General features: G+C 43.8%; 1 protein-coding gene across 5 annotated transcripts in view; it reads right to left on the reverse strand.

Annotated features, from left to right (window-relative positions):
- The window catches only part of ZNF792 (zinc finger protein 792), a 29,359-nt gene extending 12,010 nt beyond the window's left edge, over positions 1 to 17,349 (reverse strand). For 2 of the 5 annotated variants that reach the window (XR_003427261.1, XM_027078930.1), the window contains exons 1-4: positions 16,971 to 17,349; positions 6,432 to 6,558; positions 5,416 to 5,538; positions 3,504 to 4,802 (exon numbers count right to left, since the gene is read on the reverse strand). Coding sequence is in view for 4 of the 5 variants with exons in the window: in XM_027078930.1 (XP_026934731.1) it covers positions 3,504 to 4,802; positions 5,416 to 5,538; positions 6,432 to 6,558; positions 16,971 to 17,003 (1,582 nt within the window). In the remaining variant the exon portion in view is untranslated. Of the gene's footprint in view, positions 1 to 1,593; positions 4,803 to 5,415; positions 5,539 to 6,431; positions 6,559 to 16,970 lie in introns of those variants that run through there. The other 3 variants (XM_027078932.1, XM_027078931.1, XM_027078929.1) reach the window with 2 other exon arrangements.
- Positions 17,350 to 17,647: the final 298 nt, after the last annotated feature.

Genomic DNA, 17,647 nt, shown 5'->3' on the forward strand with positions numbered 1-17,647 from the left:
CATATGGATTCTCAAGGGACCCTGAATAGCTAAAACAATCTTGATAAAGAAGATCAATATTGCAGGACTCACATTTTCCAATTTCAAAACTTACTACAAAGCCACATTAATGTAAATAGTGAGGTATTGACATAAAGAAAAAAGTATAGATAAATGGAATAGAATAGAGTCCAGAAATAAACCCTCCCATATACGGTCAAATAATTTTTGACAAAATCAATCAATGGGAAAACTGAATATCCACCTGCAAAAGAACGAAGCTGGACCCTTACCTTTCACAAAAATTAACTCAAAATAGATCAAAGACCTGAATGTAAGACCCAAAACTATAAAACTCTTAGAAGAAAACATTGGAAAATTTCATAACATTGGATTTGGCAATGATTTTCTGGATATGATACCAAAGGCACAGGCAACAAAAGAAAAAAGACAACTTGGACCTCATGAAAATTTCAAACTTTTGTGTATCAAAGGACACACTATCAACATAGTAAAAAGGCAACCCACAGAATGGGAGAAATTATCTGCAAATCACAAACCTAATAAGAGATTAATATCCAGTATATAGAATTTCTAAAACTCAGCAACATCAAAACACAAACAATTCAATTCAAAAATGGAGAAAGGACCTGAATAGACATTTTCCTAAAGAAGATATACAAATGACTAGTAAGCACATGAAACAATAGTTATCATCATGAATCATTACAGAAATACAAATCAAAACAAGATACCACTTCATAGTCATCAAGATAGATACTATCCAAAACAAACAAACAAAAAACAGAAAAAACAAGTGTTAGTGATGATGTGGAAAAAGTAGAACACTTGCTGAAAATGTAAAATGGTATAGCCACTGTGGGAAACACAACACAATTTTTTTTCCTCAAAAAATAAAATATAATTACTATATGATCCAGTAATTCCACTTTCGGGTATATACCCAAAAGAATAGAAAGCAGGGTTTCAAAGAGATTCGTACACCCAAGTTCACAGCAGCATTAGTTACAATAACCAAAAGGTGGAAATAAATCAAGTATCCATTGAGGGATGAATGAATAAGCAAAATATGACATATACATACAATGGCATATTATTCAGCTTAAAAAGTAATGTAATTCTGACACATGTTATAACATGGATGAAACTTAAGGACATTATGCTAAGTGAAATAAGCCAGTCACAAAAAGACAATATATAGCTCCATTTATATGCGATAACTAGAGTAGTCAAATTCCATTACAGAGAGTAGAATATTGGTTTTCAGGGGCTTGGGGAAGGGGGAAATAAGGAGTTATTGTTTAATGGGTATAGTTTCAGTTTTGCAAAATGTAAAGAACTCTGGAGATGAATAATGGTGATAGTTGCACAATATGACTGTACTTAATACCGCTGAACCGTGCACCTAACAATGGTTAAGACAGTAAATTTTATGTTGTGTATTTTATATTTTTTAATTAAAAAAAAAGCATAAAAACTGTGGTATTCATTCAACAGAGCACTACTCAGCAGTAAAAGGAATGAACTACTCATACACACAGAATGGATGATTCTCAAGATGATTATGCTATATGAAAGAAAACAGACCAAAAATAGAGTACAAATACTTTATGATTCCAATTGTATAAAATTCTAGGAAAGGCAAACAGATCTATAGTGGAAAAAAAAGGTAAATCAATGGTTTCCTTGGGATGTAGGTAATGGTTCCCTGGGGAAGGCAAGGAGGGATAGTAAAGGGGCATGAGGTAGCTTTGTGGGTGATAGATAAGTTCATTATCATAATTGTGGTGTTGGTTCCCTGAGTGTATACATATTTTAAAACTTATCAAAGTGTACGCATTAAATACATACAGCCAATTATTCCATGAAAATTATATCTCAACAAAGCATTAAAAGAAATTGTTGCACATAAAAATCTGATCTCCTACTCATTTTGGAAAACTAGAAGATTTGGCAACCCCATATTGATTCTACTACCTCTCTCCTCATGTGTTGGCAGCAGAGATGGCTGGCTATGTCACAAATGCCTCATCCCTGGCGTACAGGATCTACCTTCTCTTAGTCCCCATTTTCCTGCCAACCCAGCAATGGCTTTGACATGAATAATGCAGAGAGCCTGCAGTATTCCACAAAACCTTTAGATAATTTGCTCTGCCGGTGACCTTAGTCATAAGGACAGAGGTCTGGAGGTCCTGAGAACTTCTGCAAATCCTGAATCCTGCAGTCACATTTAAGGGAACATTTGTGGATGCACTTTTAGAACAGGTACATTCCCTCTTGTTTGCCAACTGGACCCAGTAAGTCTTACAGTAGGTGACATATACTGGAACATTAGACATCAAGGGCATATAACTCTTTGGCAGGGGCCAGGTAAACAGTGTCTACTCAACAGTGCTAAGGAATAGGAGGCATCCCCAGTAAACAAGGGGCCCAACTCAGGCTGCTTCCAGATGCACTGGAGGTTGCACAACCTCCCCTTCCTCAGAGTAATCGCTGATTCACAAAAATTCATGCCATTCAGACCACAACATTAGGCCCACAAAGCCCTACAAGCTTCCCTAGGATGCCTTGGGTAGCAACACAAACGAGGCCAAATCTGGACTGAAAACTGCGCTCTGCCATCCTGCTCTTCCCTGAGGCAATAAATTTGGAGACCCCTTTGGTTTGGTAGACCTTAATTCTGTTCTCAACCCAATCCACAGTTATCAGAACACGGAAGATTAAAGGTGGCTTTATCAATAAGGCTCTTATCACCCAAACCAGAGCAATGTAAAGTAAATAGTTGTTAAGATGGGTAAGGTGGAAGCTGGATGAATCCATCATGAGCATCATACAAGATAAACAAATGTCCTTGAAAAAGGGAAACCTCTGCAAGCTGCCAGTAGAACCCAGCTCAGGTCTTCATGGCCAAAGATGGGTCATGTCCACAGCTAAACCAGTCACAGGGGGAGGGAATGACATCTTCCCATGGCCTCAGGCTACTCATGATTCCCTCCTGGAAAGAGGAAACAGAGGCCTGTCTTTTGTGAGCACAGGAAAGTGGCTGATGCACACTCTGGAGACCTGCCAGTGGGTAGAACTGAGACGACTTCTACCACAGACATTAGCAGTGAGAAAAACTCTGGCAAAGTTTGTGGTCAGAAAATGCAACCCTGCTCCAGAAAGCTTCCAATATATCTAGCATCCATTGGGAATCTCTCCAGCATAGATATTTGGATGAACAAGGTTCAACTTCTGGCTGACAGCTCCCTCATAAAGACCACTCTCAGAGTTAATCTCTAGTGGGTGCTGTCGTGCAGAAGAAGGAGGGTGCACATTCTCTGAACTCCTTTTTCTGGTGTGAATTTTCTGATGCCGGATGAGGGTAGACCTTTGGCTAAAAGCCTTTTCACATTCATTGCACTTATATGGCTTATCTGGTTTGTGAACTTTCTGGTGCTGCCTCAGATTAGAACTTTGTCTGAAGGTTTTCCCACATTCAAGGCACTCATAAGGCCGCTCACCAGTGTGAAGTCTCCGATGGTTATTGAAGCTGGAGCGTTGGCTAAAGAATTTCCCGCATTCAGGGCACTGATAAGGCCGTTCACCAGTGTGAAGTCTCCGATGGCTATTGAGGCTGGAGCTTTGGCTAAACAGTTTCCCACATTCACTGCACTCATAAGGCCGTTCACCAGTGTGAACTCGCTGATGTTTCATGAGGTCGGAGCTTCGGCTGAAGGCTTTCCCACAAACGCTGCACCCATAGGGTCGTTCACCAGTGTGAACTATCTGATGTTGAACAAGTCCATCAAAGTGGCTAAAGAATTTCCCACATTCATTGCACTTATAAGGTTTTTCTCCAGTGTGAACTCTCCAATGTTTAATAAGGCTGGAGTTGCAGTTGAAGGATTTCCCACACTCGCTGCACTCATGAGCACTTTTACCTGTATGAACCCTCTTATGATGAATGAGATTGGAACGTTGGCTAAAGAATTTCCCACATTCACTGCACTCATAAGGCTTTTCTCCAGTGTGTACCCTCTTATGTTGAATAAGATTGGAGCTTCGGCTAAAGAATTTCCCGCATTCGCTGCACACATGAGGGCTTTCACCAGTGTGAACTCTCTGATGTTTGATGAGACTGGACTGCTGGCTAAAGAATGTCCCACATTCACCACACTCATAAGGCTTTCCTCGATTGTGATCTCTCTGGTGTTGAAAGAGGCCAGCGGCGTAGCTGAAGAATATCCCACATTTGCTGCACTCATAAGGCCTTTCTCCAGTGTGGGTCCTCTGCTGAACAAGTGAGGATTTGTCACTGAGAGTGTTCTGAAATTCACTGCGCTTCTTATGGCATTGCATAGTGGGAAAATCCACCACGCCTTCGGAGCTGTGGTGTGGCTCCACTACACGGGGAGTGACCTGGTGCTGGAGAAAACCACATCTGGACACAAAGGCCTTCCCACTCTCCCTCAGTGTGAAAGGTTTCTTTGATGTGTCATCTCTGCAGCTCTTCACAAGCGAGGCGCTGCTTTCGTTCCTTGCGATAGGCTTGTCCACGTTCTGCTGCATCTGTGGTTGGTGAAGGTTGGCATTGAACTTGAACTCTCTCCTGTATGCCTCACACACATGTGGTTTCTGCCAGGGATGTGTTGCCTGGTGTTCAGCTGGGTGCACAATGTCTTTCAGGTGTAGGCCACACAGGTCACAGGGGTAGCCTTTCTGGGTGGATGGAACCACCTTGGGATTCATGTCCTGTGACACTTCTACAGAAACACTAAGCTCAGCAGGTGACTCCTCACCCTCTGTTCCATGGCAAAAATCTGAAAGTAGAAAAATGCTGGTGACAACCCAATCACAAATGCAAGTCTGATACAGGAATGAGTCCATGGGATTATTGGCAAGATGAAAGGCCTGAGGTCAGGATAAGGAATGGTCTTCTCTAATGTGCTGTGCCTGGTAAGGTCACGAAATAGGGGAGGCCTTACCAGAAGCAAGGACACAAAGATGTGCACAGTATCAGGTGGAAAGGCAAGTCTCCTCCTCACTTCTCTACAAAGGCTTTTCAGGGGAGCCCTGGCTGCTGGTAACCCATGAGGACTGTGCAGAAGGATGTGTTCAGGCCTGGGAAAATCTGATTGCAACTGGCTAGCTGGTGTTCAAGGACTATAAGAGGAAATGTGTACATCGCATGACATATTAAGTGCAGGTCCACATTGGAGAGTGCTGCAGAGGGAGCTGTGGAAACAGTGAGGGACACAGCCAGGGGCCCCAAGTCAAAGCAGAAATGACAAGTAGGCAATGTGTCAAGAACAAGAAAGGAAAGGTAGAAGAGATATAAGGCTTTGGCACCAAAACAACGATGAACACGAGAAAAGTGGGAGGTATGATCTGAAGACAGTAGTGATGTCACATGGTCCCCCACCTCTCACTTACCTGAGCCAGGCCCTCTATATGCCCCTCTTGCCATGGCTGACGTCATGTCCACTCGGTCAGGCACCCAGGGCTCTGCCCCCATCTCCAGCTGGGCAACTACATGAGACCTGAAAGATGTAAGTCCTAAGGGAAAGACAGGACAGGTAAGGGGCCAGCACTTGTCCTGGTGAACTACCCCACAACAGACCACAGGAAAGAAAACAAAATATTACAAAAGGAACACACAAGGGAGGTCTAGCAGGAACATCTCAGTGGTCATAGCAAATAGTAACCACCAGTACCTAGAATTCCTGGCAGTCAGGCCTTAGGAAATGTTAGTTTTAAAGGAAAAGAGCAGAACAGAACTGTCATAGATCTGGACGATCACCCAGGCGGGCAGTGGCTGAGTCAGATGGGATCCACTGGTCTTCCTTCTGGGACCCTTCCCCACAAGGCTTCAGGGCAGCACGTATTGGGGCTGCTTGGGGAAAGCGTGGGACCCTGCACACAGCTGAGCTCTGGAACCCACCGCACATATACCAGAAAGGGGGGAAAGGGGGACTTCCCTGGTGGTGCAGTGGTTAAGAATCCGCCTGCCAATGCAGGGGACATGGGTTTGAGCCCTGGTCCAGGAAGATCCCACATGCCACGGAGCAACTAAGCCAGTGCGCCACAACAACTGAGCCTGTGCTCTAGAGCCTGTGAGCCACAACGACTGAGCCCACGTGCCACAACTATGGAAGCCTGCGTGCCTAGAGCCCGTGCTCCTCAACAAGAGAAGCTACTGCAAGGAGAAGCCTGCACACCTCAATGAAGAGTAACCTCCACTCTCTGCCACTAGAGAAAGCCCGCACACAGCAACGAAGACCCAACGCAGCCAAAAATAAATAAATAAAATAAATAAATTTTTTTTTTAAAGGTGGGGGGGAAGGAAGCAGTGCCCACGGTCCGGCTGTGGGACGGAAAAAGCCTCTTCTTGGGAAAAGAGGATGGGCAGAGATGAGCTGAGGACACCTGGGTGGGTGTGAAAGCCTTACCCAGTGAGGCTATCAGTGCAAAGTTCTCCAGCATCACATCGCAGTACAGGAGTCTCTGAGCCTCATCAAGGAGTCCCCACTCCTCCTGGGAGAAGTAAATGGTCACGTCCTCAAAGGTCACACAGTCCTGCCATGATGGGGACAGTTCATTCCATGATCAGCTTCTCTCCTCAGGACTCCCTGTCTATCCCCTGTTCACCCTCCTCCCCAGCTTCCCAACTCAGAGGAGATCCCAGGCCCTGGTTCCATGCCTTCTATGACTGCTTTTTCAGCCCACAGCAATGCCAGCAATGCTCTGGGCCTGAAGTGCAGGGCCCCTAGTGTCGCCGATGTCATGCCTTACAGATACAAACAAACATGGGCCCATAGTCCCCAGTACCAGGGCCCTGGGGGCAACAGCTCACATGCCCTCCCCACATGCATATCACTCTTTGGACTGTACATTTCCTCAAACCCTGGACCTCACCACTGCAACCCCATTGTTGCTGTACCCCCTCCCCATCCCAGCCCACATCATAGCCATCTCCATGCGCTGTCACTCTTTACATGGTATTGCTGGGGCTCAGGGTAGGCCACCCCAAAATGTGCCTCAATGTCATATTGATTATTTTGAATTAAATTTACTTAAGAAACGGCCAGCACAAGGGGGACACTCCTTTCTGTCTCCCTGAAAGCAAGAAATGAATCTCTCATGTAAAAGTAAATGAATGTCTCGTGTAAAAGGGTGTCTTTCTACCTCAATCTGGAGGTAGAAAGACACCCTTATCACCAAAGATAGGGATTTTGGGGACAAGAAGCCTATATAAACAAACTTTGTTACTTCTTTAATTTACTACCTGAAGCCCAAACTCTGTTTAGATTTTTCACTAATTGGGTACCCAAAACCCAAGTTTCTCTGTCTAGTCAATTCCTCACAAATTTATTGTTTTTTTTGTCCAAAAAGTATAAAAGCTGCCTGCTTTGGCCATTTCTTAGGTCCCATTTCTATGAGACGTCCATGAGCAGGAATTAAAATTTGTTTCCTTTTCACCTATTAATCTGTCTTGTGTCAATCTGATTATTAGTCCAGCCACAAAATCTCAAAAGAGGGGTAGAGGGGGAAATTCCCCTCTTCCTGACAGTTGGTGAGCCAGGCAGGTGGCTGGCTGGAGCCTGCTTCCCGCCCTGAGGATGCTGTAGAGCCGGGGGCATCTGACAAAGACTGCAGAAGGTAATGAGATTTCTTACCCAGTCGGCCTCCCGGCTCTCTGCCTGCAAGTTCTGGTGGGAGGGAAAGTGGTGAGACTCCCCTTTCTCTGTCTCTAAATTTAGATTAGCAGGAGAAAATATTTGTGGAGCTGGTTAGTTCCTTGTATTAGTGACTTGGGAATCCTCATCCTTCACCTCCCAGAGATGGTCACTGTTTTTCTCTGTCTCTGTCTGTCGTGTTGTTTGTCACGAGGAAGAGCCAGAGGGCAGAACACAGGCATAGGCCCTATAAGCCTGCTGTTCAAGCCAGCCTCACACACTGGTGAATTAGCAGTTCTCACCAGACCGGCATCTGTTTAGACAAACTTTGCTCTGGGTTCTTATTTTTTGCCGCGTTGGGTCTTTGTTGCTGTGTGTGGTGGCTTCTCTTGGCATGGGCTCTAGGCGCACAGGCTTCAGTAGTTGTGGTGCACGGGCTTAGTTGCTCCGTGGCATGTGGGATCTTCCTGGACCAGGAATCAAACCCTTGTCCCCTACATTGGTAGGCGGATTCTTAACCACTGCGCCACCAGGGAAGTCCTGCTCTGGGCTCTTTATTAAAAAAAAAAAAAGACGAGGTTTTTTCCTTCCATCTTGTTTTATGTCCTCAGAGCTTGGCTTTGTCTCCAGTGAGAATACTGTCTCTGGTCTCTACCATCCAGAAGGTGCATTTACTGGGGTGCATCTGGTGGCCAAGCTCTTTGTCCGGCCATACCAGCTCTCAGGGGACTTTGTCATTAGGCGTCCCAGTCCATAACGGGCCTCTGTCATCACAACCTTCATTAGTTGTTAGTGCTGGAAAAGTCCCATTCCAGTAGTGCCTGCCGGATACCATAAATTATCGGTTTTATGGCTGGAGGCGCCCCAGATTTTTGTGGAACACTGGAGACACCATTTTCCCTACACCATTCTCACCACCTGTAGCAACAAAGGAGTTCTACCTTCTTAGACTAATTCTGGGAGTGGGCTTTTTGGATCTTGTGAGGGCTATATACTCTTCTTGTGAGATGCCTCTTGCATCTTTGGTTAAGCCATAATAAAACACTTATTGGCTTCAGTCACTATGTGAAAATATAAGATCCTACTTGTCAATGGCCAGATGATAGATCCTTTAAATTGACTATATTTAAAAGGAAAAAAACAATTGAGAGCTCTCATAATAAACAGCTGTCATACTGGTACTTATGGGAGGACCAAATTCTCTATAAAAAGAAAAAAAAAGGTATAATGACTAGTCTTAGAGAATCCCTTATTAAGATAAAAAAACACAGAAATTAGGCTTAAAACAAAAATTCAACATAAATTCTCCTTCTTAAAAATCACCCCATCTTCTCAGCAATTTCCCAGCCTCTCCTACAAATAATCAGAAAATAAATGGGCTGGAGGCCAATATTTAAGAGTTTATAGAAACAACTGTCTTTGTCTTACAAAGCTTGTCTTATGAAGCTCTACAAAACCAGAAGTACAACTCTAGAAACAAGTCAAAGCCCATCGAACTTTACTCGTCCCAAGGTCTCACCTAGTCCTCTCAAAATGCTTGCAGATATTATAGTAGATCAGGATATTGGCGCAAACTTGTCCTGTACTTAAGAAAAACATTTAATAATAATTACCCTAAGACCTATGATAACAGACAAGTATACTCCAAAACATATTTTCTTTCTCTGTCCCTTCAAGTTATGTCATGTATTTGAATGTAAACACAGCCCACAGAGCCTGACCCTGAGCCTGGACTAATTCAATCAGTAAAACCTGAAATTAAAAGAAAAAAGAGAGAGAGGCTTTTTCAAACACTCACTGTTAAAAGGACTTTCTTGCTCAAACTCTAATAAGTCACAGCCTCCCTAGAATTGCTTGTCAAGGGCAAATACAGATCTTAAAAGTCTTCTACACAAATAATAAAAGACTAGCTAGCTGAGCAAATAACCTAATTCATTCCAACTGTTACTGATAAACTAGTGAGTTTTCTATTGTACCTGATTCATGACTAAAGTTTTAAAATAAGAAGTATGAGATCTCTGGTTGAGTTTATCTATATGTCCATATGTGTATGTTACCTCTGGATGGCACTGCCAAAATTAATCTGTAAAAGAGCTCTATTTAATTGGCTTAAATAAAGACTTTTTTTATATAAAAAGTCTCAAATATGTAATAAAAAATAACCCAAACGTTTCTCATAATCTTTAGTAAATAAAAGCTACTTGTTGGTTAAATTAATACAGATATATCTTCAGAGTTACCTGAAGGTATATCCTCAGATAATCTTTAGGAAATAAAAGCTACTTGTTGGTTAAATTAATACAGGTATATCTTCAGAGTTAGCATTAAATGTAATGTAGATAAACAACCTTTGTTCTACCTGGGTGTACTAGTCAAACGGGCTAATGTTGTCTCTTTTGCAGTTTGTCAGCAAACAAACAAACAAGATAATGACTAACTGCTTTAATGTCTCATGAAATTTTCATGAGTAATCTGATTGTTAAAAATAAATTGAACAGATATAAATGTGATGAGTTTTTAGGTGAACTTTTAGACAATAAATGTTTTATGATATGTCCATTTAAATAGTTTCCTAAATCTGTTTGGTAATTTATACCCTTAGAGTTTTGCTACGTTAACTTAAACGATGGGAATTAACTGGATGTCTAAATCATTTCCAAATACGATAAAGTATTGAAACATTAGTTTCTAAACAAGTCTAAGTTTATACCTACTTGTTGCCTCTTGATAAAGAGAAACTAAGTATGTTTGGCTCTAGTAAATATATCTTGTGCTTTATTGAAAGATTGTACTATGAAATAGCATGTTTCTAGAAATTATAAAATGTATTTATGTTTGTCACACCACAAAATGTTAATAAAGTTTACAATTGTTTACTTCTTTGTTTTCAATAAAAAATTAAAATTTCAAAGGATTAGGATTCCAATTAATATATGTGGTTAAAGCTGCAGATATAATAAGGGATAAGAAAAGGTATGGAGACATTTTTATTAAGGAAAAAGAAAGTGATTTTGTCCTAAAGCTGGTTAGTTTTAAATGGGAAAGAAAACAAGGGACAAACTAAAATGGACAACTTTAAGTTTGTGAATAAAGGATTCTTTGGAAAGGAATTTTATGTGTGGTCATGACGGAACAAGATTAGAATGAATTTAATTATGTAAATAAGTTTTAATATCAAAGTAAACTGGTACAAAATTGGAATTTGTTTTTCTCTCTGTTAAAAGAACAAAGTTTTTTTGGTTGTTTGTTTTTGTTTTCTATTGGTCTGCTCTTGATAATAAGAGATTATGAAAGGTTTTTCTTTACCTTTAAGTAATGTGCCTAGAAAAAAACAAAGATCTTCTGTCTTGTCAAAGTAATTACTTATGTTCTATATCTTTATCAGGTCTTTGATTCAGTAAGTAAGCCCAGTCCTATTGCTATTAAAAGACCTGAATTTTGCTCAGAACTATATAACCTTCTATATTTGCCTAAGAAGTCTTTAATTATTACTTTGGTTAAATGGATAACGAAGCATTGCTTCATGGCAACCTACTTAAGTCAAATATTTTTTGATATTTTTGACAAACTTCTCCCAAATCAAATTCTAAATGAAAACTTTTTGACTTAGAACTAACATTGAGACGTGAGATATTTCAGGGGCCCTCTGAAATACCCTCAAAGATTTATTCTCTCGCCTTATAAAAAGATATTAAACTAATTAGGTGTATTTAATATGTTAAATTATATGGAAACTGTTGTCACATAAGAAGTCATGTTAAGTCTCCTTTATGTTGTGTCTGTATAGGTATGTATTCCAAGTGTTCCAGAAATTATGTGAAATTTCTGAAGTCATATATGTCCTGGCATAAAATGTTATCTGTCATCAGAATGGAGACTCATACTAAAGGGATTGAACCCAGGTATCAGGGAAATGCACTGACTGTCATGCAAAGGCAGCAGCAACAGAATCTGTAAAGACTGTGGCACATGAAGATAAAATCCATTCTGCTTCTGCAAAAAACCTGACCCCTTATTGCCAGATTTTGCCATTCTGATGTCCTTGTACCATGGCAACAGTCTACTTCTGAATAAGAGAAATTAAAATGGGTAAACAATAGCTGTAAATTAAATGAACAGTCAGGGCTATGGGAAACCCAAGATGGCTACTTGGTTCTTCCCAGCTCCCTGGCAAACCTCATTTTTTTTTTTCTTGCATCCCTTCACCCACCATAGTGTCTTTAAGATGCATTTAAATAGACATGGGCAGGAAGATTTCTATAAAATTGCAAAAGCAGTCTACCAGCAATGTCTGACCTGTCAAGTCCATAACCCTGGGGAAAAACAATTTTTGTCCCCAGAAGCCTCAGACATTTTCTCTCTGGACTTCTTTGAGCACCTGCAGCTGTACTTCATTCAACTGCCACTACATGTGGGTTATCAGAATGTTTTTATTATTACATGTATGTTTTCCGGATGGATTGAAGCCCTCCCTTGCTACAAAGCTGATGCCCTCACAAGGGCAAAGAAACGGTTTTTAAAAATGTGTTTTCCATTTGGGTATACCTTCCACAATCTCCAGTGATCAAGGCATCCACCTTACGGGGCAAATCACATGAGCCTTAAGAAAAAACCTCACAAACTTCATGGAAGTATCACTGTTGCCCTCATCCTCAATCATCAGGCAAAGCTGACAGAACTAACGGAAGAACTGGACTCAGAGCAGAACAAGAATTAATTACATGGGATTGAATGAACTGATGAATATGATTATAATTTTTGTGACTTTTTGTTTAAAATATTACTGATTTTTTAACCTTTTGTTTTCCAAATACAAGGAAGTTTTTTTAAAAGATTTACAGCAATTTGGTAAATTATACCTTTGTAAGCAAAAATGAAACATTTATCTTTTTCCCCCTACCTGATCTCTCCAGAATTCAGAAACTCTGTGAGTACTATTTTCTTAGCAATACAGTTACTTGCCTAAGTTCAATAAGAATCTGTTCTCTTCATAATAGGACACAAGTAGAAACACTGGTTATCTTGCCAAGGCTTTGACTGGAAAGTCATATTTGAGAGAGGCACATGTAGACTCAGATATGACCAGACAGCTTGAAGGAACTAAGATTGCCTTTATTTTAAAATTATTATTATTTTTTTTCTTTTTGGCTGTGCGGCTTGCGGGATCTTAGTTCCCTGACCAGGGACTGAACCCGCGACCTAGGCAATGAAAGCGAGGAGTCCTAACCACTGGACCACCGGGGAATTCCCAAAATTGACTTTATGGGCCAATCAAATCCTTTGGAAAAGCATCCTGGTACCTTGCTAACAGGGTTCCCAGCGCCTTACCACGTGAGTAAGGACGGTCACTTCTGACAGGCACAGGAACCTCAGGATATTTGGGGGATCTCAAGAGAGGAATTCACCCAATTCTATAGGTATTACAGGCAAGTCTGATGATAAGTCTGACGTGGCTTCCTGGCCTCGAGAGGCTATTAAGAGTTCAATCTGGAAATTCCTTATGAAAAGTTCCAGCAAAGCAGATTCAGAAGAGCCTATATGGCTAAGCCCTATTCTTGCTGGACCTGTATAAATAATCAGGCCAAGTTCATGGAATCTAGACTTACTCTGCAAACAAATTCGTCTTGATTTGGCTATCTTTGGTAGAAATGAGAGTGATTTTAGAGAACAAAATTATGTTTCAATAGAAACTATAATGCACACTTGTATATATGATTCTAGTGCTATTAGTTTTCATTGAGGTTTTGTCATTTACCTGAAAACTGGTCTGGATCCTGAATTATTCTAGTTTCCTCCAATATCTGGCTACAACTCTTTAATGTTTCCAATTTTTTCTCACCCTTCTGAGCTGGAATCACTGAGAACTAAAACTGAGTGTGGAATCATTGAGTTGGAATCATTGAGAACTAAAATTGCCCTTTTCCTGAAGCCCTGCAAATTGAAGCTAAACGACTTGATAAACTGCAGAGAAATTGCCACCACGGCTCATATTTAAACTATCCTCGTGCCTTTTACTATATGAGCCACTCAGAAAGTTTTCCTGAACACCTGGTGACATCAGAGACATTTCAAACTGCAAAAGCTGCTTCAACCCTGACATCTAGAAATCTTCTTGACTGACTGCATCCTGGTCTATAAACTGGTTTATAATCTGCTCTGATCATCAACCTTTGTCTTTCTTTTGATTCCCTAGAAATGTCTCCTGTTAAATACTTGACTGCTTGCACCATAGGCCTAGCTCTGGAAGCCCCCCTGCATCACTGCCTCCTAAAATAAGGTATAACTGTTGAACTGAACTAATCTGTTCTCAGAACTAAGAAAATGGTTCAATGAACTGTAGGACTCCACTAACCCATTCTCTCTCTCCACAGAGGACGATTCAGAGGAGGGAACTGTCAGACCCGAGGTAGGCCTCCCCTAAATGTTTCTCAATGGCATATTGATTATTTTGAATTAAAGTTACTGAAGAAACAGCCAACGCAGGGGACACTCCGACCCTCCTTTCTGTCTCCCTGAAAACAGGAAATAAATTTCTCACGCAAAAAGTGCACTCCCTGCATCTGGACATAAAAAACATCCTTATTTGGACTTCCCTCGTGGTCCAGTGGTTAGGACTCCGCGCTCCCCATGCAGGGGGCCCGGGTTCCATCCCTGGTCAGGGAACTAGATCCTGCATGCATGCAGCAACTAAGACCCGGCGCAGCCAAATAAATAAATAAATAAACATTAAAAAAAAAAAAAAAAGAACACCCTTATTGCCAAAGATGGGAAATTTGGGCCAAGAAACCTACGTAAATAAAACCTGTTACTTCTTTAATTTACTACCTGAAACCCGAACTTTGCTTAGCTTCTTCATTAATTGGGCACCCAAAACCTAAGTTTCTTTGTCCAGTCAGTTCCGCACAAATGTATTGTTTCCTTGTCTAATAAGTATAAAAGCTGCCTGCTGTGGCCACTTTTTAGGTCCCATTTCTGTGACACCTTCATGTGCATTAAAATTCGTTTTTCTCCTGTTAATATTACTTTTATTATTAGTCCAGCCACAAGAACTCAAAGGAAGGGTAGAGGAGGAAGCTGCCCCCTCCCTGGCAGTCCGGAGAATTCTTGGCAAATACAGTCATGATCCCATCCTGCCCCCAGACCTTCTGTGGCCCCCACTGCCAAGGGCAACATCCACCCTTGATGTGAAGGCCTCCCCACTCGGCCCCGTTCTTGGCTTCAATCCAAGCCACCCAGGACTACATCAGATGCCCTTGGCCCTTTTCTTCTGTCCCTTCATCAGTCACTCATTCAAAAGCCAACCTCTCCGGTCCTCCTACCCCCCACCCACCAGGGTCTAACGGCTCTCTCATCTTGCCCCATTTGCCCCTGAATTGATTCCCCAGCCCGACTGAAAATCCCCAGGCCCCCTCAAGGGTCCACAAAGCCCTGGTGAGAACGAAGATGGCTGAATTAGCACCAGCCCAGGCCTCACTGAAAAATGACCTCCAGTACTATGAAGCCTTAGCCCCCCTTCTCATATCTGTGCCCCCAGGAAAATTTGGCCACCTGCCAGACCCACCTTTCCCTACACACAGCCCCCTGCCCAACCACCACCATGAACACTAACTCTCCCTCATCTGTCTTTATGATGCCAAACAAGCCAGCAAGATACCCCGTTCTCAGTTCTCAGGCCCCACCCTCCCCCTTCCCCCTAACATCACTGCCACCATGACCTGAAGTTTCACCCTCCTAAATCCGACACACCCTTGCCCACACACCAGATGCCACATCTTGGTTGTTTCTTTTTTTGTTTTCCTTTTTTTTTCTGGCCACGCCGCACGGCTTGTAGGATCTTAGTTCCCCAACCAGGGATCAAACCCGGGCCCCCCCTGCAGTGGAAGCGTGGCGTCTTAACCACTGGACTTCCAGGGAAGTCCCTTGATGTTTCTAACTGTGAAAATAAAGACCAACCAAATGAGAACAGCAAAGGCTAATTACTCTGAGTTTGCTATAGAAAGAGAGCCAACCGCTTATGCGCTGGCACAGACTCAGAGGCAGGCAGAGGAGCGGGAAAGCTTTAGAAGTGGAAAAAAAGGGAAGGCTTCAGGTATGCCCTGTTGGCATGGGGAAGCTGTGGGCAGGCTAACTAGGCGCAGGGCATCCTATGTGGTTGGTTAGGGGTGCATATTTGGCTTTCCCTGGTTGGTCCTACGTTGGAAGTAGGAACAAAAATTAGAAGAGTTGTCAGCTATTAAGCCCTGGTCTTTGGGGGCCAATTGTTACAGAAGTTACTGTTTAACTTTCTGGATTGTCACTAGAGATGGCAATCTGGCTTCCTGCGAGGCTAACTTTCAGCAGGATGGCTTCCTAGGTTGTTTATTGTAGATAAGAGGGTTGGCTACCTGGACAGATTGCTGCAGGTTGTGGGTCAGAGTTCTATTTTATATATAGTCTTTCAATTGTCCCTTTGTATATTTGGTGTCTCATAACCTAAACTAAGTCTCCCCAGAACACCATAACTGTGTGTCTGGCTCCTCAACCTTCAACTTCACGCAGGGGTCCCTGGAACATCAGAGTTCAACGTGGCCAAAACCTAACTTCTTCTGTTTCCACTGAAAATTCCTCCTACAGCCAACTTCCCCTTCTCAGTTGATGGTTCATCCATCCTTCCAGCTGCTAAAACCCAAAACCATCACGTCACCTCTTTTCTTGGTCAGCCTCCACATCAGAAAATCTGGTCAGACTAGCTTAAAAGACACACCTAGAATCCAGTCGCTCCTTCGGCCTCCAGCCACCTGCCCTAGTCACGTGGGCTGCAGTACTGCAACAGCCTACTCCTTGCTCTCCCCGCCTTCACCCTCAGCCCGCAGTCAATTTTCCACTCAGCATCCATAGGGCCCTGCTAAGACCGAAGTCAGGTCATCTTCCTCCTCTGCTCTGAACCTTCTGTGGCTCCCAACACTCTCAGTAGAGAGCCCCAGCTCCCCACCCCGCCATTCCAGGGCTGACTTCAGCCCACCTGCTCTCTGAACACTCCCAGGTCAATCAGGCATTTGCACGTGCTGGTTCCCGTGCCTAGGAAACCCTTTCCCACCTCATCCCACTAGAGTTTAGAAATGGGAACTGCTCTCTATAATCCGTGGCCTAGATTCAGGACCCTAGGTTGGGAGGGACTGCTCGCCCTCTCAAACCCTCGGAGACCCGGGACTCAAAAGAAGAAAGATGAAAAAGAAGTGAAGTCGTAGGGCATCGCCCATCTTTGATACCCCGGCGCCGGGCACGTGAGGGTGGGGGACTGAGCGGCTGAGGGCCTGAAGCCCATCCACTCACCTTCGCCGGGTCCATCAGCGCCGCCGCCGCCATCGCAGCCCGTGGACGCAGGGGCCCTAAGAGGCGGGCGACCGAGGCGGGTGTCGCGGGCTCAGCCTAGCACCGCCTCGCCTTGCCCGGGGCGAGGTGGCACTTCAGTCTCCCCGGGGTCAAGGGCACCCAGAGCCCGATGCCGTCGCTGGGGCCGCAGAGAGCGCGCGGCCCGGCGGGACCCTGGCGGACACCGCGTCCCAGGGGCTCACGACTAGTTCAAAGACGCGGAGGAGGGTCCTGGCCTCCCTGTCCTTCCCCGCCCGCTTCGGAAAACCAGCTGGGAAGAGCGTAGTACTGGCTCAGCCCCGGGGCCACGGCTCGGGGCGCACCGGCCCGGGGAAATGACTTGCTGCGCTGAAACGCAGGAAGTTCCGGCCCCCACCTCCTCGGCCCTAAGAAACGACACTCCCCGGGGCTGTCATTGGCCCAGCGCCAGCCGGTGACGCACCGGCACAGCCTAATAGACCGTGTTTTCTGTCCTGCATCCGGCCAGGCTGGTCGGGGGCGGCGGGGGAGAGGCGGGAGGGAGGCAGGCGGGGCAGGAGAGCGGACCTTGCTGCTTGACATTGGCCGAGCTGCACCGCGAGCTGCACCTCCTTAAGGGGCTGTCCCCAGGCCTCTGGGGCCAAGTCCCGCCCGCCCTC

Source organism: Aethalodelphis obliquidens, unplaced genomic scaffold, assembly GCF_003676395.1.
Source record: "Aethalodelphis obliquidens isolate GAN/ISIS:26980383/991018 unplaced genomic scaffold, ASM367639v1 scaffold43, whole genome shotgun sequence".
NCBI classification, from domain to species: domain Eukaryota; kingdom Metazoa; phylum Chordata; class Mammalia; order Artiodactyla; family Delphinidae; genus Aethalodelphis; species Aethalodelphis obliquidens.